Consider the following 27,960-nt stretch of genomic DNA (forward strand, 5'->3'; position numbering starts at 1 on the left):
GACTTATTCCCTTTTAATACAAGAAAGCTGCATGTTTTCTCTGGGCCTTCCAACTCAAAAAAAACAATGCCTTGTGTTTGTGGTGAGAAACATTCCCGTGGATGGAAAACAGCCAGTGAGGTCTGGAGAGGAGTAAATTGTGCTCTTCCTTACCAGTGCCTTGAAGCAGCAGAAAGAGATCTCTGGATGGTGCTTGGCATTTGTTAGACATTAGCAGGACTCAATTCATCTTGCTCTCGCACACATCCACAGCACATGGATATAATAAACATAGCTGGGAGGCATAAACTGCCTCACATCAATAATGCAAAGGCAGAAGGGACTGCATCTTTAACGTGCTGGGGGAGGAAAACCCAGAGAAGGAAGATCTGGTGGGGAGGATTAATGTTTCCTGGGGTTTTTTTGGTAGTTTTTTTTTTGTTTTTTTTTTGTTTTTTTTTTTTTTTTGGTGTGTAGGGGGGATTGTCTTCTAACCAAGGTGTATGTTCTAGTTAAAGTAGAGCTGGCTGCAGTTGAAGGAATTATTAAATCAGTCAAAAATGTGTTCAGGGCACCTCCTTTGCGGCCCCCCACAGTACTTTGACTGCCTTTGCAGTGATCCCAAAGGCAATCCCAAGTGGTGGTCAGGATGAAAACATCTCATGGACATCAGCATTGAATTAAATGAACCCAACTCATACCTCAGTCCTGTGACACAAAGCACAGAGCTTAATTCTGCATCAGCTGACATGTCTGGTGGTCTCTGTGTCATACCTACTAATATTTAGCAATGCCCTGTTTCACTTGGACTTGTAAAAGCCTTTGTAAAGCCCTATCTTCTGCCATGCATTGCACAGATCTCTCACAGAGAATCTGCCCTGCCAGCTCTAGCTGGTGGGGGGTTCCAGGGAGTGAAAACACGATGCATCCTTCAGCCAGGCTGACCACAACCTCATGGGGCAGATGCCTCATGAGGCAGTTCTGTGATGAGCTAGAGAGAAAAGCAGCAAGGGCAGGACAAAAAAGAAGTGATTGCAAAAATCATCCCATCAAATTCTCTGGAAACCCTTAAAGCAAGGCTCCAGCATTTTCCTGAGAAGTCTAAACCACCCCAACCTTAGGTCAAGAAGTGGGAAGGAGATAAATAAACTGTGGATGTGAGTGAAAATAAAACAACACAACCCCCCTGACAATGTCACTTGGGCTGTGTGTGGAGCTGTTAAGTCTGTACACACTGTTAAGTCTCCTGCAGTGCTGATCATCCTCATGCAGCTGTTCTTGCCTCCTCTATAAACACTAACATTCTCCAACACCTTCTTCTGAAGGTATTTCCATGCTCTGCCATGCTCCCTGACAAGGGGTTATATCCTGGAAACACCCTGTGAGAGTGCTGCTGGTTTTTACACCTCTCTATCACACAGAATAATGCTCAGAGCAAAGCAAAGGCTCGGGCAGCTGCTGTCAGGCAGGTCAGTATGGGTAAGATGTTTCCAAAGGGGAGATGTGCATGCATGGAGGAGAGTGGTCTCACGTTTTCTGCACTGTTATAGGTCTCTCAAATAGTGATAGAAAAAGGGGGAATGGTTTTAAATCAAAAGAGAAGAGATTTAAATTAGATGTTAGGAAAAAATCCTTTACTGTGAGGGTGGTGAGGCACTGGCACAGGTTGCCCAGAGATGTTGTGGATGCCCCATCCCTGGAAGTGTTCATGGCCAGGTTGCATACAGTCCTGAGAAACCTGGTTCAGTGTGTGGCATCCTGCCCCCTGAGGGGGGTCAGAATGAGATGACCTTTAAGGTCCCTTCCAACCCAAACATTCTATAGTTTTATGATTTGTCTCTAGACTACTCTGCCTCAGGGACAGTCTGCATAAAGCCATGAGCCACTCCAGACAGGGAGGGACCCCCTGTGGCCATCAGCAGCAGAGGATGGTGGCCCTGCAGCAGCTGAGAGCTCACTCCGGATGCAAAATCATCTGCCACCTTGTGGGAAGCCACCTTGGAAGGGGACACCACACTCTGCCTCCCCACACTCGCAGGAGCAGCTGCAAACCACCAGATGCCAGCCCCAGTCCAGTGGCAGCAGTGCCAGGCAGGGGACAGGAACAAAATAAAATCTGACCCAAGGCAGGTTAAGGCATCAGGGCTGTCTGCCCTGGGCCCCCTCAGAATGAGATCTTGAACCACAAAGCCCAAATTTACCAGGAGGGACATTTCTGAATGCTCTCCAAAGCAACAACCCACAATCAAACAATAGCAGACCAAAGCTGTGTGAATAATTGATTATCTTTGGTTTGCTTGACGGACTGGAAAGGCGAAGGAAATATTTTTCAGGTTGACACAAAGTTATTCTGTTTTCTCTTCTGCCAAATGAAGAGGAAAGAAAAACAAACAACCAAAAGGCTGTGCGTTTAACCAAAACATTTTTCAAAAAGCTTTTAAATTTTTGAGATTTTTCTCATATTCCTTAAAAAAAAAGAGAAAAGGATTTTGTCTAAATAAAATTACACTCTTTTTAAAAGAAAAAATGCAGGAAAAAAAAATTAAATTGGTTTGAAATGCACAAAGCAGATTTTTTTTTTTTTTTGAGTGCAACAGACTTGAAGTAAACTCACAGGTGGCTGCAGCTGCAGCCAGACTGCTTTTCAGCAAAACAGACGCCTCAAGCAAAGGCTTTGCTCTGTCCTGGGTGAAAGGACCAGCTCTGAGCCACTCTGAGCTTGTAGAGCTTCTACACTTGCCACCAGTGAGTGCAGCACCCTTGCCCACCCGTGGGCACTCAACCCAAATCCCCTGTGGGCAGGAATGAGCAGAGGGTGCCTGTTCCCTTGAGCTGCCCCTGTTTTGGGGATATCTGCAGTGACAAGCCGGGCTGTGAGTGTGTGTGCAAGGTGTCCCCGTCCCCTGGGGGGCTGTGTCAGAGGCAGCTCAGCAGGCAAAGGCAGCCAGAAAGCACCAGGGGTGTGCCAGCTGTGCACTCAGTGTGTGCTCTGAGCTGAGCCCCTGTCCCAGCCGCTGCCTCTTTGCCAGCCCATCAATCTGCAAAGTGCCAGGACCCCCTGGTTCCTGGGCACTGCCGCTGGCTGATGTGCTTCCAAGTAATCAGTGACACTATGGCAGCTTTCCTGGGAGCCCCTGCTATTCCTGCTGCAGCATGAAAGCAGCAGCCTTGCCTTGGCTGTCCAGGGACAGCCCTGTGGTGTCACCTCAGCTGGCAGCAATTAGAGGGACTCAGTGCACTGCAGAGCCCCCACTGCCACCAGTGCTCGCTGAATAGCTCAGCTGGGACAGACACTGGTGGGCATCTGCGTCCCTGCTCACTTACTCAGAGCCCTGCCATACCACCCTGAGCTTTCCTCTGGTGTCCACTATTTGACTATTATTATTATTATTATATTATTATCACAATTATCATTATTATTATTATTTACTCCCCACTGCTACAGGTCAGTGCTGCCATATGCCATCATGCTCTCCCGGTGAGTATTGAATATTTGAAACTACTTTTTTTTTTTTTTTCAGAAATTATTGCCCCCAACTGTTGCCACAGAGTCTTCAACTAGTTACATTTGTTTTAGGTTATCTTACAGTTCCTTCTGGCACCAGTTTCCACTCCAAGCTACCACACAGCCCCTGACAAATATTAATTCCCAATCATCAGCACACAGGACCCACCAACAGTAATTCCTACCATGACACACACGAGTAGTATTTTCTTCACACCATGACATAATCCCTGTTAGCTCTGACTGCTAACAGGGCAGACAACTGCTATCAAATGGTACCCTCCTCATCCTCTGGGCATGCATTCAGGACAAAGAAATCATGGCTTACCCTTTCCACACTGCGTCTCCTCAGTGATCCATATGGTATTTTGAATAAAAGTCTTCGGGTCCTACCCGGAGTCACAGCTGTCTGTACTACCATAGTGCAGAGCTAACTCGTGTGTGTTTGTGTGTGAGAGAGAGTTCACAGCACACAGGCTTCCCTTGGAATAACTTACAGTCTCATCTAGATTTCCCAACTATCAAATAGCTGAGTGGGTTTTCACATCAGACCATATGAGTCAAGATGTGGCTTGTTTGAAAGAAGGAGGGGGGAAACAGGGAAAAAAAAAATTAAAAAAGGAAACCCCAAGCCTTGTAACCTTAACAACATGCTTCAAGCAGCGTATCTTTAGCTTCCTTCTGTTTCTCGGTGTAGTTTGCTCAGCAGGATTGCTGTGCCATAGAGGTGGAAGAATTAAGCTTCTAGGGAGAATGTTCCAAAAACGTCAAGCCCGCTTCTTGTTGCTACAGATGGTAACCAGGTCAGTTGTCTAATCAAAGCTCTATCTGAGTTATTATACGTTTTGCCATGTGACTGCAGACCCCTCTGGTTTGCTGTACAGTAGATCACATGTTCACCTTAAAAAGAATATCTGGTGTATCACCATCTGGTGCAGAGATTAGTGTTAATTCCTGGGTTCGGATATTCCTCCCTCCTGGATGCTGGAAAGCCCAGAGCCAGAGCAGAGGGCTCGGCAGCTCCTCTGGGCTGCTCAGCTGAACTGAGCACTCCCGGATCCAGGCTCGGTGTGGCACAGGGCAGCACATGGAAAAGGACAGAGAGCAGGCAGCACCACTCACAGCCACATCACTGAAAGCCTGAGGGGTGATGCCTGCAGCTTCTGTGTGTGCTCACTCACTTAAAAAAATGATTATGTTACAGTTTGTGATTGTGAAGTGCCACTTTCACAAAGTCACTCTCAATGTCTCCTTTTGTGTTTTTTTTTTTTCTCTTATAAAACCACATTAGAGGCTAGAAAAGTTTGAAACTTTATTTACACTCTAAATCATACACACATGCTTTGGAAAAGGGAAAAATAGTTCTTCTTTTCACAGCCTTTCTATTAGACCAGGAGTTGTCCTAAAGCAGCCAGCCTGTGCTTTTATAGGAGAGTGTTTTGGGTGTTGTGCTCATTTCCATACTCTGTTAGAGGTATTGGTTCACATGCAGTTTAATGTGGGCAAAATGGGAGCTTCTCAACTCAGCAATTCTGTAGTGGTACTCTGAATTTGCCCAGTAAAAGGGAAAAGATGTTGGCCCATGTTCTTTTCCTTGAAGCAGTCTAGCTGGGAGAGCAAAAATCTGCTGAGTTGGAGAACCAATTCCTTCCTCCATGTATTGTTCTCATTTTAATGCAAAACTAAAAATATTTTGTTTTGATCCAAGTCCAAAATCTGGGATGAAGGTGTTAGGGACATGACATTAAAGCAACCATTTCAAATGAAAAAAGAGAAACTCTATATGCTGAGCATATGTACATGCATTAAAACCAGTCAAAGAAAAAAAAAAGCTGCAGCTTGATGTGGGAAACTATAACTATTAAAACAATTGGCCTTTGTTCATAATGAGCTCCATATGTCTCTTGCCAAAGAGAGTGAAAGAGACAGGAAAAGATGGAAATATCTTAAGCATGACTGACTTATATAGGTTCTTTGTGTCGAATAGGTGTACAGTTAGGGTCTTTGCTTCTTGTAGTTTTTTTTTTAATGATTGTTAGTGTCCCCCTTGCTATCTCACAGCCTGCCTACCTCTTTTTGTCAAGCATGAAGTGGCTGGCATTTCCCATGGGGAGCCTTTACCTGCATCAGCAGAGCCCCTGTGACCAGCTGCTGGAGAAAGAGGGCAAAGGCAGCAACAATTAGCCTTGCTGGGAGCTTTTCCTGAATTACAGCTGAGTCAGGACCTCGGGGTGAGTGTTTCATACAAGAGCAGAGTAGCAAAGGTGTCCCTGTTCACCATGCCAGCCCCCTTCCCCAGGAGCTCTCATATTCCTGCAAGCATGTTCTCCTTCCTGCAGGTCCAGCTCATGGAAATAATGCTCTGTAGATAGAAATTTATCCACTAGAGGGGACAAAGAGCCACTAGACACATGGAGATTGTCTGTAAGCCATCAGGCTCTGGGACCAGGCACAGACAGTCCAGTGGTACCAGCATGAAACACCACACTCTGATATTCTCCACAGGGGAAAGGGGAGCATTCATTCTGTCATTTCCACGAGCCTCAAGTGTTTTTGCCTAGATTTTTAAGTCTTGCCAATGGAATGCAAATCTTGTATTGCTCAAGGCAGCTGAATGATAATAAAAATACCCTTCTTTACAGGAAACATCTTGCACACGTGAAAAGGAGAAGAAATCCATCCATTTTCATGTTACTGGAACCAATTCCAATAAGATTCCCATATATCCCACTGGGCTGACTCCTTGCTCCCTCGCTGTGCTGCACCCCAGGCACAATTCTATGGGTACTTTCCATGTAAAACTGAACACCTGGACCCACTATGACACTTTCTTCTGTTCCATTCCTCATGAATGAAACAGGTAGCATGAACCTGTAGAAAGGAAGCCGAACCTTAATCATCAGGACTCTGGAAACCATCCAGGAGGATGAGATGTTTGCTTTGTATTTTTTTGTTCAAAGCATATTGGTGGGCAACTGTATAGGGCAGTCTACTAGAATTCATTTGATAGGTTGCCTAAAGGTAGTAATGTAAAACATGCTCCCAAGAAAATCTTTCTAGCTGCTCCCAGAAGATGGGTTTGGGTGTTTGTGGCAGGCATAAGCACTTCCAAGGGCACTTCAGCCCATGAAATTCTGAATTTGCCTCTGGAGATCTCCCTTTCCCATTTAGGTGGCTGCAGGTGCAGATTGAGATGACCAGGCTCATCACTGAGTCTTCATTTAACTGCACTGTCTGCAGAGGCCATCTCCAACTGAACAGCACAGTAGGAAATAAATCCCCAAATATTCTTAGGGAGCATCCTGACCTTGCCTCCACAGACCCTCAGAAGGGACTCACTGTATTTACTAACTGCAGAAAGACAAAGCTCTTTAAAGCAGTGGATGCTTTTCAGTACTAATTGCAGGCTGCCAGGAACAGTGGTTTGTGGCAACAATGCATCAGAGGAAAGTATATACAATGGATCACTATTTGGACTAGATTTCTTTTTTGGTCTTTAATGAAAAGGAGAGTGGAACCATTTACTGCTGCAAAGTGTGTCTTATATCTGCAACACAGGAGTCAAGTTTCCAGTCAGGGTGCTCCCAGTGGAGATCAATGAATGGAAACCAGTGACAGCAGTGGCACAGACTGAAATGCAGTAAGTGGTATGTATCAGATCTATCAATATGACATTGTATTGTAAAATTGAAAAGTCATTCAGTACAGAAAAATCCACTCAAATTCGGTATTCCATGAAGACACAAGTATGGCAACAGATTGAGGGGAAAATAAGGATAATTTGCAGCTCCTGGCAGTATTTTCCACCCTGGACAATATCTATGGTTTGTCAGCAGCAAAGCCAAATTCTTCCCTGGAGTCCTGATAGGGAAACCACTTCTATTTGAGCTCTTTAGCAGCTCCTATTAATCTTTGTGGGATTTCTTACTTCCCATTGTAAACAATCCTCCCTGGCTATTTTGTTGGAAAGACGAGGAGAACAGAGCTTCCCCAGAGCTTTGGGGCTGCAAACCCTGCAGTGACTTAGCTTACATTTATTGCACTCAGAATCAGACTGCAAAGGAAATTGCCTTGTTGGGAGTGAAAGATGTGCAGAGGTTGTCATTGCAAATCCAGCTTGCCTTTGATTTAAAAAAAGCTAAACAATTTTCCAGTCTTACATGGTGTTTTACAGAGAAATGTTACGATCACTCTAGCCTGGGGAGGGATGTGGGAAAACACACTGGGTGCAGCTCCATTCCCATGTGAGTCCTTTCCATCAGAGCTGGCAATAACCCAGCAGCTTGCAGGGTGAGAGAGAGAGAGGCTCTTTGTGGTCCCCAGCCACAGAAAGCCTGGGGGTTTGTCCTGTGTGTGGCAGGGCTGTGTCACATCAAGGGCCACATGCACCATCCTGTCCCTGTCTCCTCTGGGCAAGCAGAGCATGAGGGTACCTTTGCTGTGTGCAGCTTTGCAGACTGAACATGAAGGTCAGCCCCACACTGGAACAAAGATTTGTGCTTTATTTCTCTCTGTTTTGGTGCTCTGGGTCATGCAGTGATCAAGCTGGTGTTGGACTACACGTGCAGCACGTCCATCACTTGTACCAGCAAAGGCCATGGGGAATTTGGGCTCCTGTCACAAATTTATATCGTGCTGCAGCACGGCTGTTTTACCAACTGCAGATAGTTCACAGATATGTTAGTGGGTCTGACTAGCATAAGCCCAATCAGAAACCCAGAACCAAGCCCTTCTGGACTCATACCTGATGCACACTGCTGCAGGTTGACACAGAACATCATGTCAGGTGGTCCTAAATGTCCTCATTCACTGGCATTCCAGCATGAATATCTGCATGGTTGATCATCAGCTGCTTTGTGTACCTCAGCCTTGGGTGTTGATGGAGAATGGCTGGCAGAGCAGAGCATGAAGCCTGGGATGTCACCTGCTGAGCCTACATCCAGCACTTAGACCCATCAGCTGCTGTGCCCACCGAGCCAGCAAGTTCTTGGCTCAGCCCCTCCTGAAAATCATGACACAGGTGTAGACACCACAGGAAATATCTTCAGGAAAGAGGACAGAGCAACCTACACCGCTCCTCTCCCCCTCCTGCCACCAGGCAGGCTGTCCTGGAGCAGCCTCCATCCCACCTCCAGTTCTCTGCATCCTCTGTCCTCTCTGTGTCCTGGCTGGGGAAAGTGGTCCCAGTCTTTGAGCACCCAGGCAGATGGACTCCTGGAAAACCCTGTCCAGAACAGCAGCAGACAGCAAGCAGGGCCTCTGCTAGATGGAAGGACATTTCCCTTGGGTTTTAGTGTGCCGGCAGGTCAGTTCTTTTCCCACATAACTCACAGAGACAGTAATTAATTAGGGAGGGAACTCGCCTGACCCCACTGCCCTGGAGACACGCCCCTGTAAACATCACGGAGGGATTGAAGGGGCCACCTCTGACTTCCAGGGCTAACATAAACAAAGGAGGAGATATTTGGCAGCAATAGCACATTCCCACATGGAGGCTGTGCAGCACAGGCGGGGTGTGATGCACACACGAACAGGCATCCTCTGAGCTGGGGGATGACCATGCAATATTTCTACTGGGGGTCTGCTCCAAAGCCTTTGCAAATCCTGGTGACTGCAATGAATGTATGAATACTTGGTGCATCTCAGTAGCAAATCTTAAAATGTGAGCAGGCTATTCCTGTGGAGTTCTTAGCTCTGCTGATTTGCTACAATTCCTGAAGAAATAGGGGTTTGCTCAGCATGGCATGGAAGGTACTCAGCCTTGAGCTTGATTTAAGCCTTAAACAGGATATGTGATATATGGACTATGTCAAACACTGTGAAGATAAATGCGTCTTTGTTCTGTGCAATTTTCTCTCTTTTAAAACTTCATCCTTGTTACACTGCTTTGTTTAATCTTAATATATTGTAGGAAAGCATATGTGTCTGTGTAAGGGAAGGAGAGAGGGTTATGTTTCCCCATGAGAAAGCCACATGAATAGCAGAGAGACCAACACGTCCCTAAAGAAAGAAGTAGAAGACCCCTGAGAGATGTTACAAGGGTTTTTTTAAAACTTTGCCAGACTTGGTAAACAGCTTCTTAGGCAAATTATGTTTTGTAGCTGAGGTCTTGCAGGCATGGAATAATGATGATTTTTCTCCAAGTGAAGACAAAACTCTGCATCAAGCTGAAAGAGGAGCTGCTAACACTGGCAAAATACAAACCCTACTGGGTTGGTTTTTGTGTGTATTTTCGGGACAGATGAAGAAATGTGAAAAGTTTGACTCTGGATCTTCAGTCTTGGAATCCTGGAGTCTCTTCTGTAATTCCTATCTGTTCATACAACAGCCTACCCCAGTTGTAGGATACACCTGGAATGACATTTACCTCTCCTAACTTTGGTCCCTTTATGTGAGCTTGTCACTTGGACTCCTTTTGTCATAGCTGGAAGGAAATGGGCACTTGTAAGATCTGAGACACCAGAACTGCTTTAGCTGCTTATTTTACTGGGGGTTGAACGGAACCTGAAAGTATCAATGTCTCCCCACCAATTATGAAACAAACGTGACAACTGGCCACCCTTTGCTTTGCCAGCTCTCAGAGGCTCTCCTCTGTCTCTTGGTAGCTGTGTTTAATTACCTTGTGTTTGCTAACATCCCTTTTGGCATTCACCCTCCCAGCTCTTCGATCTCACTGTCTCATCTCTGTGTGTTGTTCAGCATGATTGGCCAAGCCTAGGCTGCTCCACAGAGCTCTTCTGTTCCACAAAGGCTCTCTGAGGGTCAGCAGCACAACCTGACTCTCATGGGAGTGAGATGGGAGCTCTCTGCAGCTGATGGCATCGTGTGGAGGGCAGCAGCACTGCATTATGGCTTTTCTTCTGCCCCAGGACTGTCCATGGCAGCTGGATTCCTGGGTGGGCTCAAAAAATGACTCAACAAACTCATAAAAGGACATCTCCTGTGGGCTGCTAAATTTCAAGGTGCTACTTCTGCATAATAAAACCCTTGAGTACAAGGAACTGGTTGTTGAAAGGTGACTGTGGGGATTGTGGTTATGCATTTACCCTCTTTTAGAGCTGTCTGTAGGGACCTGATGTTATCTGCTACTCAAGACATGATGGTGGGCTACATCATTCACTGGGAAGACCTGACGTGATTATTTTTCATTTCTCAGTTTCAGAAGTGTCTAAACAAAACCTGAGGCAAGCTACCTAATTAGATCTCTTTAATGGCATAATCCTGCTAAGCAACCTCAGCTTTTACTTCAGGTCAAGGGGCCTGATTCTGCTTCTCTTCTCTGCACTGCCATAACTCATGCTGACTCTTATGGTGGAGGGTGAAGCTTTAAATCTCCTGCAAACTGAATACTGAAGAAAAACTAAGGGGATGCTGCTGTTGCCAGAGAGAAAGTCATTAGTAGCTGATTCAAAGAACCAATTTCTCAGATAAATAAACACATGGAAATACCCATTATATTGCAGGGGGTGAGGTTAGCACTCACACTTCTACATTATGTATGATTTGTGACTTCTTCAGGTACAAACTTGCTTCTTGTTCTTCGATTAGCAAGCCCTGGCAGCCTGGCAAAGCCACACAATTTATTGCTGCTGTAGAGGTTAATTGATCACTTTACATGTTGATAATGTCTTATTATTTCAATGGTTATTAAGAAAAATGTGATACAGGCACCAGGAGTCGATAGCAACTACAAGAATGTTTGTTTGATTACTGCAGGAGGGGGACTGCTGTGTGCAGGGCTCATGGTGAAAATGGTGGTAGAAGCAAGTTCATCCTACCATCTTCCTGCACCCCTCCTGCCTCCAGATTGTCCTCAGTCCCAGCTATGAGGATGGCTGCTGTTTACTAGTGTCGAAAATAGGAAGGTTAATGGTATAATTGCCCAAAGAATGGTCAATTTTCACAGCTCTCTTTGCCAGAGCATGCTAGGATTAGATCCAAAGCCACACTTCATCCTTGGCATCAGAGATCTGTGACACACTGATAGTAGGATTATTCTGCAGTTGTGTGGAGTCTTATACTCTGAAGGGAACAAATCACCAAACCAAGCCTCTGGAAGTTATATTTCTACTCCTTTCTAAGTGGGAAGATGGAGGAGGAGTTGGCTTAAATGGCTCTATGTCCTTTTGTCTCAGCTTTTCCATCTGTAACATGAAAAATTATCAGTGCTGCTTTTATTGTTGTTTCACTGTTATTAATAAAGAGCCAGGTCAACTACATGCCCCTCTCTTCACAGCTTAGTTTTAAGAGCTGGAATCTGTGGGCAGTGGTAGCCACACTCCAAGTCCTTCCTGGGACATGATGGCCTTGTCCACCTCATAGTGCCACCCCCATTGCAAAGTCCACCAGGGAACTCTGTCTCCTGTGGTGCCACTGGCCAAGAGACCTGACCCTCATTTCAGACTCTTCAGTCTTAACATTTGAGTCCCTCTCTTTCAAATATCCAGCTTTAGATCTGACTGGGTAGAGGAATTTGACTCCTTCTTTAGTTCATCCCAGGTAATTTCTTCTGACTGAGTTTCATACTCTTGCTATCTTGGTGTTAACTCTGTCAGAACCTGACAACATGGGGAGGGAAAAGAGCAGCTGTTTCTCTGGGTGATGGGGGATGCTGGAGCATGGCAAATCTGGACTGCTACATCCACCCAGGGCAAAGCAATCACAGCCCCTCCCCATGCCAGAAAGCCCTCACAAATTTAATTTCATAAGATACTCTCATATAGAGTATATACATGTATATATGTATATACAGATATATATATGTATATATATATACATATATATATGTAGATACAGATATTTAGAAATATATTTAAAACATTTTTATAGATACATATTTAGATATACATATATACATATATACATATCACATACAAATATATTTATGGTAGAGTATGGTGGGAAGAAACCTGAGGAGCCAGATGTGAAAATAGATGATTGCAGGAATGTAGAAGGAGCTATGGAGTGTACTGTGGATATGACAGGATGTGTTTGGACGGGTTCTAAGACCCCAGGAACCATTGGAGATAAATTGTCTGTTGTCTTCCAGGTGATATCTGGAGTGGGCCAGCACACAGGGTTCAAGGTTTAAAGATTTCATATGAAGGGCTTTTTTTCTCTCCTGGGATATCCACTACAGCTCCATCATGTCTATCCTCAGTCTCCTTTTTGACACCAGCTGATGTTTGACTACTTCCAGCTCACTTTCCTAACAGGATTATTATCCCTTAGCCTGTTTGCTTCAAAGTTCATTTTTTAGCAGGTCTAAAGCCACATCTATAATGCAAGGAAAAGCATCCCTCAGTGGGGCAGGCTCCACAGCCCTTCTCACTTTCAACCCCTTCCAGACACCCCATGCAAAGTGCCCCATGCATGCTGGGCATGGGATATCCTGGAGGTTTGCTCTACCTGTGCCTAAGGCAAGGCCTGGAAGGCAGCAAGATTGATCCTGAGGTTTCCATTAAAGAAACCTTTCATTCACAGACTGCTCAAGAATAATTAGTGTATCCAGAGGCAAGGAGAGTTTAGCTCAGGGATGCCTTTTGCAAGCTATGAAATAAAGATTCAGAGTCTGAATTTCATATCCAGGCTCCCTTTTTCCTGTAGCACACCTGAGGGACCTGCTGAGCTTGTCCCTGCACTGTCCCCCTGCTTTGGTCCCTGTCTCCCTGTCCAGCTTTCTCCAGGCAGCCAAGTCCCAGCTCATCAAGTGGCTGGGTAGCAGCCCGCCGGTGATGACAGCTAATTATGAAATGTCATGTCAGAGGCTTCCCTTTTATCTCATCTCATCCAGCCCAGCAAAGCTCTCCAGTGCCCTTTGGAACCAGGGAAAGGAAGTGTCAGTGCAGCACCAGCTGCTTCTCTGATAGCGGGGTGACAACGCGGCCAGGACGTCGTGTCCTGGAAGGAAGTGGCAGCTCCTGCCATGTAGATGCAAATCTCTGGTCTCCACAAAAAGAAAGAAAAAATGTTTTAAAAAGTGTTCCCATGTAATACTAGCTTTCCAGAGGAAGTGTTTAACACGTCTGCTGGCAAGGCTTACCATCATCCCTGCAAAAGAGATAAATTCACTCCAGGTGAGTTCCTGCAGGAGAATTTAGCTAAAAAGCTTGTCCAGAGAAAAACCGGCCTGATTCTGTAGTTTTGCTTCAGTCTGCATTACTGCAGAAGCCAAATTACATCAAGGTGTGTTCGTCTGAGCTGAGCTATGTCTCAGTTTTCGTGAGAAACTGGTGGTTGCTTCTCATTTGTTGTCTGCTATAACCTTTTACACTGAGACACAATGGGCTTGATAGTTTAGTACAAGCTATTAAAGTGAGTTTTGTCAGGGTCCACTGATCCAGGAATGGGTTACTGCCCCTAAGGTCCAAAAAGCATTAAAACTAAGTTTCTTTGGAAGAAAAAAAAAGATAACTCAAGGCTCCATAGACCGCAATTTCCCAATTTTCTAAGTAATCACCTGGTTTGGAGCAGTGGAGGGCACCGAAGAATTGGAAGAGGAACATTATGGTGACAGATGGCTTTGCTCTTTCAGCAATAAACCTGACACAGATGAAGATGCATGGCATGGAGCAGACTTCAGGATCATTCCCAGGAGGGTCCTGTTACCTTACAGTCTGCCCACAGCCCATCCAGCCCAACCAGTGTGGCCCCATGCTCCTCACCAAAATACCCATCTTGCTGCAGCAAAACACTTGGTTGTGGATCAATGACCTTGGACAAATCTGGCTGCTTGAATGCTCTGTAGCAGCCAGAGCTTGACGTTTTGCCCTTCCTTCATACTGAGTTTTATATTTACTTTTCTTTATCCAGTATATCCAGAGGTTATTTTTAGCATTGCTAAATGAATAGGTGGTTTAAGATCAAACACAGCGACAAGGCAAGGTGATGTATGAGTAAAGCCTGAAAATTGTGCCTGATAGTGGTGATTCTGCATGTGACATTTGATTTAGATTATCCAAAATTCTTCCTGCCTTAATTCCTAGGTAGAATTTAGAAGAGCCCAGCTAGCTGCAAACGCAGTTGCTCATAAGGGAAAAGTTTTTTCCTTGATTTGCATAGAGGCTAGATTGGATTCCCAGCCCTGAGGTGAGATGTGAAGCCTGGACATGCTGCCCCTGGGTCGCTCAGCCCCAGGCTGTGCAGAGCACACAGCTGTGACAGTGCTGCAGTGTGCCCTGCACAATGCTGCTCACACACCCCAGCTCCTCCAGACCCAGCTGTGCTCAGGGGTGGCACAGCATGGCACTGCACAGACATGTCCCTGCGTCTCAGTTTCAGCTGTGACTGCACGGTCCCAGCTGGGGGTGTTTCACTGGGTTTCTAGAAATTTGAGAGACCAGTTCAAAACACAACCTGAGAAGAGCTCCACTGGTTTCATAAACTGAGGTCACCTGCACCTCTGGAGAACTTGGCCCACATTTTATTTGGCCAGCTGTCACTCTCATTGCAAAAATTACTAAACACCAAACCCAGAAACTCATGAGGAGAGGCATTTGGATGGAATCAAGGTATGGACATCAAAATAGACAATGGGAAATTAAGACTCAAGGAGATATGATTCCCTGCTTCCCTGTCTTACTGCACTGTGTGGTTCCCAGCAAGACAGGAGGCTTTTCATGCCCTTCAAACACAACCAGACACATGTAGAATTGGCCAGCCTCAGTCAGCCCTGGCTTTCTAGATGTTGTCAGTCTCTGAGATTCTGCTTGGAGCAACCCTGTGACAAAATGCTTTAAGCACCCACTGTTCAATGACACCTGTGCCAGGAGGGTCTCAGTCCCCCAGGTGTCAAACACCCAAGTCAGTGAAGCAATGCTGAGCTATAAATAGACCAAGAGGAATTGTGGTGCCAAGTTTATCCTACAACATTTGCAAACACTCCAAAGAAAGCACCGGCCCCTTCCCACACAGAACAACTTTCACAGTGTGCTCTGGTCATGAGAGGCAGATGTTACATCTTTTCTTGTCATGGGGATTGAAATCCTTAGGGATTTTCTCTGGGATTCACAGTACTGAGAGCTGGGAAAAGGAACCCAGAGCAGCAAATAATCATTAGGCTGATTCAGATATTACAGCCCAAAGAGTATTTCAGTATTTTGTGCCCTGTGGAGAGGCTTTCACAGGACAGCCTCCAATAATGTTCATCTACCCCAATCCCAGAAGCCTGAGAAAGGGGTAGAGGCACTTTCCAAAGTACTGAGGGAAGATGCCAGCACAGAGAAACTTGAATCCATTTCACAGCACAGATGGACATCTCAATAACTGGACCACAGGCTAGAAATCTGGCAAGATCTCCTGTTTTTCACTTTGGTGGTTTATGCCTAAGATTCCTCATCACTAGACCCTGAAATTCGGAATATTCCATTTAAGGGATGCCAAAAACTCTTCTGAAAATTCAGAAGGTCATTTGCTATCTTATTTCTTATAGCCTGAATTCAGAGAGTACAGATCACCTTGACATGACTTTTTTCCACAAAGACAAATGACCTGGCAATCCCTCACTATTACTTTCCATCCCCCCCCTACCAAAAAAACTTTCCAAAACATGACCATCTCTGACCTTTAGGTGAAATCCATCAAGCTGTGTTGGAAAAGGCAATAATATGTTTAGAAATGCTTTGATATGTTAAAGAAACCTTAAGATGAGATGATAAAGACAGATTCCTATCTCAGATGTGTAGAAGCAAATCATACATTGCTTCACTGAGCTTTAATGATTCCAAGGAAGCAATTGCAGATTTACACTGGTTTAAAGTATTTGATACATCCAGGAGTAATAAACTGGATTCTCTTGAAAACACAACTGTTTTGCTTGTTGCTACATCTCTTACAAAATAACCCAAGAGTCACAATTTTAATCTAATAGCTGCCAAAATCCTAAAGTCAAGGACACTTGATGTCAAGCAACGTACAATATAAATCTCTGTCAATGCACTAGTTTTACAGAAATATTCTTCAAACTGACCAAATCTCCCCTCCTTTTCACATTACAGTTGTAGATGATACACAAAACCAGTGCAAAATCTACCTTGTCTTGGATCTAACACTGTCCCGCTTTTGCATGTTCTTGCTTGCAGGAGATGCCTAAACCAAAACATATTGGTACAGTTGGATTACACAGAGTTTATCAGGAAATGTAAAGAAATTAAGTCAATGTAACACTTTGGATATGCCATAAAATTTGTACACTGCCTTCTGGATTATTGGCATCTCAATTTAAGAAGGAAATTGTGGCTTACTTACAAACACATCCATTAGTAGGTGCTCCAGCGTCACTTCAATATCCTCTAATTTAGCTGCTAAAGTCATTGTGAAGTCAAACAGAGGAAAGCTGTCAGAAGTCGCAATCCAAAGTGTCTGTGGCCAAATCTAGTTCTCAGACTGTCACAAATGAGTTTCTCACAGATAAGGAAAATCCAAGAAATCAAAACTTAACATCAGAGTCCAGATGACGGCTGGACTCCGTGCCGGCTGTCAGCCCTGCTTGCAAGACTGAGGATTATTCCATGTGTGCAGGATGGGAGCAGAAGCTGCAGCGTGTGTGCTGCCTTCCTTTCAGAGCTCCCCAGCCAGAAGCATGGAGTTATATCTGGGAAACCACAACAGAGGGAGGGAGAGACACACACACACAAGGGGAGAGAGAGGGGAGGAATGGAATAAACTGCCTTTGACTATGACTGATATTTATAGGACTGCTTGTTTTTGACTCCAGTCCATTTCTCTGTTCATTTCTGACCTTTCACAAATGGCCCAGCACACTGGAGCGTATTGTCCAACAGGGGCAGCGGGTCCCACAGAAGTTGGCTGTGACCAGTGCTGGGCCAATTCACACAAGCACTCCATCAATAGCTCTTTGTCACAGCATACCAGGCTCTGCGCTGTAGCGAGTGACAGAGGACAGCACAGACGTGTAAAAAACAAGGAAACAAAAGTTGTTTGGGTACTAATTCTTTCCTAAGAGTATTAATAGATCCCCTTACCCACTCCCCAAGGCACTGGCATGCAGTGGTGACTGCTGAGGTTATGTATGGAGGGGAATAACCCCAAAAAATACTACAGGGTTTGACCCTGCAAACACCACTTCTGACACATACTCCCACCACTCAACCCCTTCAGCTCTGCAGCATCCTTGTCCCCTGAGCACTTCTCACGACTAGATCCTTCAATTTACTCTATTTGTGGAAAGTTTCAAGCATGAGCCCAAGTGCTTGCTGTTTCTCCACACATCTGCTCCCACTTAACTCAATGGAGAAAAGGTTTCTGCTTGCTTAGCACTTTGTAGCTCTCACAGCTCCACATGGAGTGGGAAGATATTGATGGACATGACCCAACCAAAGCAAAACCCAGTGGAGGTTCCCTTCAAGGATTTTCTATAATGTTAACTGGAAACAACCAGAAAGGAAACTGAGGCACTGAAAGTCTTGATATGGCCAGGACCAGTGTCAAAGTCTTCTGCATCCTAGACAGTGTTCACATTGCTCAGCCAAATTATTTTTTATTTATTTGACATGTACCCACATAGTTTGAAATCTGAGAATGAAATCTTGCATGTGATGTTTTCCAGACACTGGACAAAAAATATCCATGAGGCTGCTCTAAAGGCCTCAGAAACTCAAGACCATTATTATTTATAAAGGTGTGAGATGGATAGAGTTGATGGAGCTTAGAAAGACCTCTAGTCATAAATTCCAACTAAATATCCTCAGAGTTATAGCTGAAATCACATTTTCAGACATGTACCCATTAGCATCTGAACAGGAGCTGCCTCTGATGGCCGAGTTTTACTAGACAACAACATGATGGACCATTTGGGACATGTTATGATGGATGGTCTCAACAGCAGAGAAGGACATGTCATTCATTTTCCAGCTGGACCAACTCTCATTGACACATGGCCCTACATCAGATAATGGGTTGACTGCTCCAGAAATAAACCCAGCACGGGAAGCTTGTCTACTGCAGAAAAGCCTGTTAATCATTCACATGCTGCCCTTTCATTAAAGGTTTGACAAACTGCCTGTCTTCACCAGTGTGAGTGGAGGGGTGCTTTAATGAGCGTGGATCAAAACAAAGAGGAATATATTTGGAGGGAAGGCAGTGGAAACCCAGGGGCAGTAAGGCAAGGGGTGAGCTGGTGTGCATGGCCACAGGGCCCACCACAGACAGGATTTCACACGTTCTGCTGTCTAGGAAGTATTTGCAGAAGAAGACCTGACTGCTGGTAAGGTCTTCATCCTCTCCAGCATGCATGGAAATGCAGAGATTCTGGGAATCTGTGGTTTCCATGCAACCAGGCTGGGTACAGGCACACATGACTGGCCTGCTGCAGGTCCCTGGCCCCCAGAGATCAGTGTTTGGGCTGTGTCAGATGAACCAGCAGTGCTCCAGCGAGACTGAATCATGCATTTGTCACCTCTAACTGACCCAGCCACTGTCCAACCAGTCAGACCACAACAAGAAATTCACTGGAATCAAACATGTGATCCCTTCTGTCCTCCCCACCCCATTGATTGCACAAAGGCTAAGTGTTAAATACTGAGATACGAAATTAAAGATTCTTTTCTGTAGGCACCCTCTGTGCAATAGAACAGGGCATGCATGTCACTTGTGCCCCTTGACTGTCCCTGTAGCTGCATTGTGTTGGTTACAGAGATAAACAACAGGAGACATCTTCCAGGGTCAGAACGCAGTGTCAACGTGACAGACGCTTTGACTCCAACACAGACTCATTCTTGTCTTCACAAAGATGAATTTCAAGATTATTTCAAAACTGATGGAGAAAATAGTATCAGGCACAAGAAAATGGCTTAGGGGAACACATAATGCCTTTTCTGATGCCCACTCAAGAAACACCTGACACTAAAACACCACGTGCTCCACTGGCAAAGGCAAGGAGAATGAATGAATTCCTGGGTTCTCACCCAGGCTCAGCTCTGCATGGCCTGGGATTCCCTTATTGCAACAATATATATTGATATAGCAGCTCTTAGGCTCTTGCAGTTGCAATATTCAGCTGAGAAATTCTCCTGCTGATCAATATTAACTATCTGTAGAGATGGTCTGAAGTTTGGGTAAAAGTTGTGTTGCTGGGAAAAGTTGCTTTGCTGAAAGTCCTGTGGAATTTTCCTGACTCCCATAGTGCAGGGCATATGGTACTCAAGGGTGTATCTCTTTCCTTTTTTTTTCATTTAAATTGCAATAAAATTTCAGATTCAAAGCAAAGCAAAATGGGAAAAAATGTAAAATACAAAAAATGTGCAGAAGAGAAAAAAGAATCACGATGTTCTAGTGATAACTGAAGCAGTTGGTGTGGCTGTGGTAAAATTATATTGATGGTAAAAAAAAAAGGCACCAAAGTGTAGAAAGCTGTTTCATTCAACCCCTTGGAAAAGCAGATAGCAGAAATTAGAGTCACAAAATCAGATCAAAGCAGAAGTACTTCTTCAAACACATAAAAGCTCTGAATCTATCCCATTGGATCTCTTCTAGCTCTTGCTTCAAGGTTGCTTACCCCAAGGGACCTTTTTTATAGAGATAGCCATTCAAATACAGTAAACAAGAAAGAATTTCTCTGAGTTCCCTAGGGATTTCCCCCAAAACCTCTGTGCCTGTGCATTACAGGTGCACACAGAAATGAGATCACATGTGAGAATGACAAGCTCTAACCTGGTTAATTCTTTAAGGCAGTAGGTCCAAACAGTTTCTTTATTAAATCATTATTTCCATCTTTTTTAATTTCTGAGAATGTATTACTTTGGCCTTTGCAAGCATGAGACCTCTTCTATTTAAAGCAGAGCATCCATCTGACAACACACCAGGGTATTTGTGCAGAACAGGATGTTCTTCTACACCCACATTTTATCCTCACTTCCTTCCTAGTTTTCTTCGACCATTTGGGAATAAGATACCAGAAAAGAGCTCAAAAGGGAAGATTTTTGTAGCATTTTTGCCAAAATAAGATTTCAGCAAAATATGTTGTTTTTAAAAAACTGAAGTGTTATCTGGGGACACACTGGGTCCCAGAATTTTTTTCTGTGGGGAGTTCCAGGGGTGAAGGTGGTTTTTGATGGTAGGAAAGAGCTGCCCTGCAAGCACAGGCTTACAAAGACAGGTGTGTAAAAACAGAACAGCAGTTTACTAAGTAAGGCCAAATGTTGACAAGAAAGGGTTAACAAGATGATTGGAGTTTAATTAGTCCCAGGATGTTATGTTTGGGTCAGCCCAGCTTGCAAAGATGGGAGCTGAGGCAGGGAGGATGGGAAGGATATTTGTCCATGAGGCAAAAATCATTCCTGAGTCATGGAACCCACTAGGAAAGGCGTCCTGGCTCTCCTCCACTGCTCTAGCCAAGGGACCAAGGCTTCAGTCATGAACCTGTGTGACAAATATGGGTAAAAGTCCATTTGGGGCAGTGCTTTTGTCATCCCACAGGTGTGGGATGGGCTCCAATTCAGTTGTGGCAAGTCAGGCTGTCCTTCTACACCATTAGTAGAGAACTTTTATGAACTTTTTTACTTGAAATAATCAAAGTGAGGGTTTGAAGATGAATCTTTTTGATCTCCTCCACAGGTTTTTCTGTGCTTTGTCCTCTCAACAAAGACTTGTTCTCTTTGGGGAAGGTGAAGAGGGACATCCCATACTCTTGGTAAACTTGGATGACAGAGAACCATCAGCTTCCAAAACCTTCCTTCCATCTCCAGTTTCCCTTTCCACACAAAACCCTGGACAAAGGAACTGTTCAACCTGCCACCTCCAGGTTGGATTGTGGTTGTTCACTGAGTCTGGAGCTGTGTGTGAAGCCTGTCAGGTTCCAGCTGGCCCAGGGCACAGCCATCTGCCCTCACCTTGGTGCATGGTGCTGTAAGTCAGCCCCATCCTGCAGTAGCTTTCAATGTCACCTGAAGGCCTTGGTGATAATTTTGCAATGAATTAATTAAACTAGTGCTGCAGCAAAGGCTGGACATCAGCCTATGGCTCTACCTCATATCTCTGAAATGCAGAGCCTGATCAGATGAAGGCATCCAGCTGTGATATATCTCCAGAGAAGGAATCTTGCAAACCTTGAGTTCATGCAGTAAAGCTGATGAGCAGGGAGATGATTTTGAGTTTTCTCCAGGGATCTGAGTGAGGATACACATTGCTTTACCTATTAACAGGCAGTCTGTGAAAGAGGGAGAGCAGTGAGGGAGCACAGTTTCCAGGTGACACTGTGGTATTCAGGCTAATGAGAATAAGGGCCTGCCGAAAGATATGAGGAGACTAAGTAAATGAGCAATAAAACAGCTAATTAAATTTAATGTAGCCAAATGTGAAGTAATGTTCACAGAAAAATGTTCTGAACTTCACATATATGAGATTATGGACTCTGGACTCACTCAGGAGTAAGATATTTGGATTATAATAATTCTATGAAACATCAGTTCATTGCTCAGTAGTGGTTGAATAAGCAAATAAAATATTAACATTTACCAAGGGGCAAGTAAAAGAGAATATTAATATGCCACTGTATCAAACCAGGGTTCACTTACATCTTGAATACTGTGTTTTATCTCCAGAAAAGACATAAAGATGAGGGACAGTATTCAAGAAAAGGCAATAAAGATGATTAAATGTAAGAAAAATGGCTTCTATAAAGAAATGACTGAGTAGGCATAGTGGACTTTTTTGTCCAGGGGGAAAAAAAAAGGAGAAAGAGACCTACAGAATGATGGTGAACAACTTGGAAAGGGTAAAACATTCCTTTTCTTCAAGAGCATCTTCCCATCTTAACTGTGTGGGACAAGCCTGCAGGTACTCAGTGACTGCCAGGCAAGGGTACAGCACATCTTTGGCTGCTCAGTTGGCCAGCTGAGATCCCACATCTGTCAGTCCTCTCACTGGCAATGGGGCTGAGGAGCCACTGCTTCCATCTGAGGGGTTTGCCAGGCTGGGGCTGGTCCGTGCTGCCAGATGAAGAATGAGCGTGGGAGTCCCATTCCTGACCTTTTGCCCGCAGTGGGATTGACATAGCTCCATAAAGGAGGAAAAAATGCTGCTTCCACACGACAACAAGACAAACGTTTTTATAAGGAAGTCTCCATATGGGAGATGCCAGCAGCTCTGAGGTATTGCAGGGAAGAAAATCAATGAACAGAGTCCTGGCAGGTTTAGCACCAAGGCTTGTCCCAACCTTTTTACAGCCTTTAACTGGGACAGTCCTGTTTGCTTTATGAAGCAAGCTTAGAAGTCAGCAAAATGGGGTCCTGGACCATCCTGCCTCTGAGGAGTCCCAGGTGCTGTGGGGCACTCAGCTTTCAAGTTAAAAAAAATGTGGCTATAATTTCTATTTTATTGTCACTATATTCAACCAATATCTCATCTTCTTCCTGGGCATAGCTGCCACTGGCTGACTTTTTTCACTGTCCTCACTGCATTGCTTCTCATGGGTGGTCCCTCCCTCCTTGATGGCCTCCCACCGCTCTCTGTAACTAAGGCATTGTTATATTTTCTTGATTTAACTGAGTGTCCTAAAAGCCACCCTTTGGCTAAAGGCATTTGTCTCCTGTCCCCCTCACATGCGCTTTCATTTAAAGGACTCTCTGGGCGAGGGAAGGGAAACCTCAAGTTTTCTTTCTTCCAGACTTCCCCCAAGGCCAAACAAGCCACCCAAGGATGAAGGAGCCGTTTTGGCACAAATAAGCTGAGTGGGTGTTGCTTAGATGGGTTTTGTCTCTTTCAAGTGGAGAGAGGGGACTGTGGTCATGGAGGACATGGAGAACATGAAGGAATCAGTCTCCTAGTCTGGCTGTGCCTTCCCAAATCTGTCTTGCATGGCAGCAACCTGCATCACAATCCATCTGCCCAAATCTCAGCAACAGAAATGCACCTTTTAAATGCTGTTGATAAACCCTCCCGTTTTCTAATCCCACTTCCCACAGTTCAGTGGCCCACTCTTGCTTTCCTAAAGCATCATCCATTTGTCTCTGGGGTCTGCCATGTCTCCAGGTGACCTGCTGGGCAGGGTTGCTGCAGTGGCACCATTTCCCTGGGAGATGGCTGAGCCATGCACGGTCTCGGAGATGTCCAGATGCCACTGAGCCACATGAGCCTATTATTTAGCTCGCCGTGAGGAATCCCACTTCAGCTTCCCTCCTTGATGTAGCAAATCAGCTGCATTATTAAAATGATTAAAAATAGACTGAGCTTGCCTGAGACTGCATCTATAATGGATCAATTGCTTTTTATACATTTTTTGGCTCCCTACAGTGCTGCTTTGTCAGGTTGCTTTCACTTGGTGGGTGAGATCTTGAAATAATAGGCACATTCAGGAGATATAAATATAGCTGTTTATTGCCTTAAAGTGGGTCTGCAAATAAATCATAGTCCCAGTTTCAGGTATTTGGAAATTAAATCTTCCTCTCTGTCCCTTCTCTTTTGAACTGGAGTCAAACACTGGACTCAGAATCTTGGCAGCTGCTTTATCTTACTTTATCTTAAGCTATAGGCACTAGTTCTGCTGCACAAAATTCTACTCTCATAGGCTGTTGATTTAAGAAGCCCTTGATGCTAGTCTGGATTTGATTCCAGTAAGAAATAGTGTGGAGTTCCCATTGAAAGGCTGCAGCACAGTGAAATAAAAATAAATGCACTGCATTGTGTAGCTTAACGGGGTGCTAATTTCTTGGGAGCGCATAAATAGGAGGCACAGAGCACATCTGTTTGCTGGCGTTGGGTTGGGAAAGTGCAGGGGAAATTTGGAGCTCTGTCACAGGGACAGGCTGAACTTTGTTCCCATGTCTCACAGAACTGCACAAAGTCTCCTCTGTAGAATTGCCAGTTAATTAAAAATGATATTTACGGTACCCTGGAGATGCATGCTCATAATTCTGCTTTTAGCATTTCTACAAAGTCTGGCACAGCAAGAGAGTTGGGGCCTGGCGGTGCAAGCAGCTGCTTCTGTCGTGCTACCCCCGTGGCTGGAGTCCTCACAGAGGGGCTTTGGGCTGCCAAGGCATTTCCATCACACCGTGTTTGCTGATGGGTTTTATCGGCCACATCTGCTGCAGTGAACGTGGCTGAGCTTCCTGGGTGTGCTGGATCAGAAGTGAGGTACCCTGCCTGTGGCAGCTAGGATGTTCTCAGCTCACAAGTGCCACTCACAGCGAGATGCACAGAGAAACCCCACGCATCCAGAAGTACCAAAATAACAACCTCTGCTCAAACCACTGAACTCCCATCCCCTTGCCTCCTTCTTCCTCTGGCTCACATCCACGCTGCTCACAGAAATTATCCTCAGGCACTTCCAGGGTATTTCCCTGGCACACTTTGCACAGGCAAGCATTTAGAAACACTTGCAGTGTTTCCTGCTATGTGACACATGGGTGTTTGGACAGCAGAGTTTGATGACTCAAGGAGAACCAATGTCCTGAAACTCTAAACATGCACAGAATACAATAATGCTGTAGAGGTGATGGAGGACAGGGGGAGCAGGGAGATCTTCAGAGATTTTAACCCCCACTGTAAAGGACACTGCCCTGAAGAGTCAGTGAGAGAGAGAAGTTTCTCCAGAGGCAGATTGGAGAAGAAACTTGTGCCTCTGCTGACCACAGATGGGGATTAGGGATGATGTTTTTTCAATCTGCTCCCAGCTGACCACTCTCAGAGGCCCTGGGGCCTCTTGCTCTTATAGCCTGAATTTGAAGAGACTTAAAGCAGTGAAGCAACCTCTCATTTCACCTGGACAGAGGATGGATGTCCCAGACGACTTCATCCCACAGAGAAGAAATCCCCACCTCCCCATTTCATGCTATCCCCCTTCCTTCCCCATCTTCAAAAATTACAGCTTCGGAAAACTCCTCCAGAAGTCCATAATGAAGCTTTATCCCACCATCCCACCCCCCACATCCCCTGGCACCCACCTTTGGCAGGGCAGTGCAGACCCTGAGCTCAGCGTGCACCCGTGGCGGGGCTCTGCAGAGCCGCGGGAGCTTGTGCCTCATCCTCGCGTATTTTTTCATATCCTTTTTTTGATAAAGATAAAACTCCTCTTACAGTGTGCATCCAGCTGCTGGCAGCATGTACTGATAGCTGTTAATTCTTCCTGAAGGCTGGACACTGCGAGTGTGCTGCAGTCAGTTGTTACAAGCTTGCTAAAAACAAGTTTCTGTAGTTGAATATTTAGCTGTTGTTATACACATAAAGGTTCTATGCTGATACCACTGAAAACAATAATAAGAATCTCATTACCATTTTATTACCAAGCCCTTCCCTCTTTTCCTTTTTACACACTGCCAGTCAGTTCAAAAAGGATGGTGTCTGCTGATGGAAAAAAAAAAAGATGATGAAAGCTAGAGAAACTCCTTGACACACTCCTTTTGGCTTTATGCATTTCACTTTGAATTAGGATGCCAAACCAGGAGAATGACATTGCAGACTTCTGAGGAATTAAAAAAACATGAATCAAACCTCAGCATTATTTTATTTGCTTAAAAAAAAAAAAATCCTCTAACTGTGGAACCCAAAGAATAAAATGCTGCGTTTTGGCTGTTTCTTATGGGCTCCCAGTTTTTTTTTTTATACTTCATTGCACTTTAATGCTTCTCCCCAGGACAATGAAATGTAACAACTCTTTTTTATTACTAAGTTTGTTGAGGCCAGATAATCTCTTGGTTGAAGGAGTCAAGGGTTTAGGAAGGGACCAGGGAGTGTGAGAATCTCAGAGGGATACCACTCTCTGTGACCTGACATCCAGTTCCCCCCTAAGTTAATTTCAACCTCAGTAATCTCCCAGCAGAGGGGATATCTTGGTTTTTGTGTACAAACCCCACCAACATTCAACTGCAAGTAAGGCTGGAAACCATGGCAGAAAGCACCAATGCATTGCCAGTGCCCTCACACAACCAAAAGATTTCCCAGCTGGTTCCAGGGAGCACACTGGAAGACAAACCAGGTAATGGTGAAACACCTGACAATATGACTGGGGAAATGACTTCCCAATCCCAAATCTGGAGTGTGGCTCACCTCTGAAGGTGCAATCAGCTCATACAAATTGGGCACTGGGGAGCTGCAACACCTCAATCAGTGCCATTGCTCTCTTACATCCTCTCCCTACCCCAGCATGACCCCACAGTGGGCTGATCCCCAGGGCCAAGTGGCTGACCAAAGAGGAATGGAGTTCTCCCTCGTTGTCCCAGAAATTAAAGCCTGGCTTAGCATGACATAAAGGCAGCTTGAGGCCAGGGTCTCATCTATCACAGCGCTTTTCCTCAGCCATGGAACAGAGGTGACAAATCTGTCACTGATTACACTCCATTACATTCTTGCTAGATTTCCTGTGGCCTGCAGAGCAGATGTCTTTGCTCTGGTTTTTAAAGGATTTTAGGTATTATAGCCAACAACTCTGACAGCAACAACCTGGTGCTCTGGGGTCTGATCCATTCCTAGCTCAGCCCTTTGGATGGACAAAAGTGTAGGAGATGGAGAAATCATTACTTTCCTGCATCATAAGGGCATTTATCAGGAACATACCTGTTAAAAGTATGTGGTACCTGCTCCCTGCACTCCTTAGCAGGAACCTGACTGCCAAAACAAGCTCTGGTACGTACAACAGTGGGATCCAGACACTGGATCAGTGGGTGCCTGGCTGGGGATGTGGTGCAGGGAGAGCAGAGTTGAACCTAGAGACACCAAAACAGCCCTAGGAAACCATGGGGACTGCAATGGCTGCATGCATGGGTGAACTTGCAGTATTAACACAAGTCTACTCCCACCTCTGAAGAGCATCTGTGAAGCAGGACTATCTGAAAACCACCCACAGACAGCGCTGGAAAGAAAAACAGTTGCAGAGAATTCATTGCTTATTGTATGGGAGCCTCACAATCCTTAATAAACTTGCTCCCTGTGAATGAAAAAGACAAAAATCTCCTGTCTGGCACTTCTTTCTCCTTCTCCCTCTTTCAAACAGCCTTTTGGAGCTCAGCAGGTTGCATGCCACATGTTTCTCAGCAGCTTTCTGCCTGCCTTTCCCCTGTTTCCCATGTGAAACAGCACTCAGCCATCCCCAAGGCTCCTGCCGAGGCTTTCTGCCCCAAAGCCTTTGCCCAGAGCCTGGCTGCTCACTCTGCCTCTTTCTCTCTCAAAGCCAGCCAGAGCCTGAGAAAAGCCCGTGCTCTCCTCAGTGGGTTCAAGAGGGGACACACAGAAAATGCTTCCAGGGATGCTGGAGATGAAGCTAATGGTCGTGGTCGCTGCGGGGAGTGACAGGTTTGCTCCTGTGGGATGCTCTGACAGATCCATCAGGAGGCACTTAGCCATAAAACCTGGAGATCTCTGCAAGAGAACCCCTGTCCTTCCTCTGTGTTTAAGCTGCTCTGAATTGCCTAGTTAATGCGAGAGAAAAAAAAAGAAAGAAAAAAAAAAAAAAAAGGAAGGTAATGGGCCTCTTTAGAGGGGTTTTAGGCACTTAGTGGGAAGCAGGAAGCCAGGGCCTGTATAAT

At 45.1% G+C, this 27,960-nt stretch overlaps 1 protein-coding gene across 13 annotated transcripts in view; it reads right to left on the reverse strand.

The window, feature by feature from the left end:
* The window catches only part of FRMD4A (FERM domain containing 4A), a 357,158-nt gene that overhangs the window by 193,015 nt on the left and 136,183 nt on the right, over window positions 1-27,960 (reverse strand). Inside the window, exon 1 of one of the 13 annotated variants that reach the window (XM_072918939.1) lies at window positions 25,384-27,868. The exons of 11 other annotated variants lie outside the window; for them this stretch is intronic. In XM_072918939.1, coding sequence (XP_072775040.1) covers window positions 25,384-25,482 — 99 coding nt within the window. In that variant the 5' untranslated portion in view covers window positions 25,483-27,868. Of the gene's footprint in view, window positions 1-16,729; window positions 17,181-25,383; window positions 27,869-27,960 lie in introns of those variants that run through there. One more of the 13 variants, XM_030290791.4, reaches the window with a different exon arrangement.

This window comes from Taeniopygia guttata, chromosome 1A (genome assembly GCF_048771995.1).
Source record: "Taeniopygia guttata chromosome 1A, bTaeGut7.mat, whole genome shotgun sequence".
Classification (NCBI taxonomy): Eukaryota; Metazoa; Chordata; class Aves; order Passeriformes; family Estrildidae; genus Taeniopygia; species Taeniopygia guttata.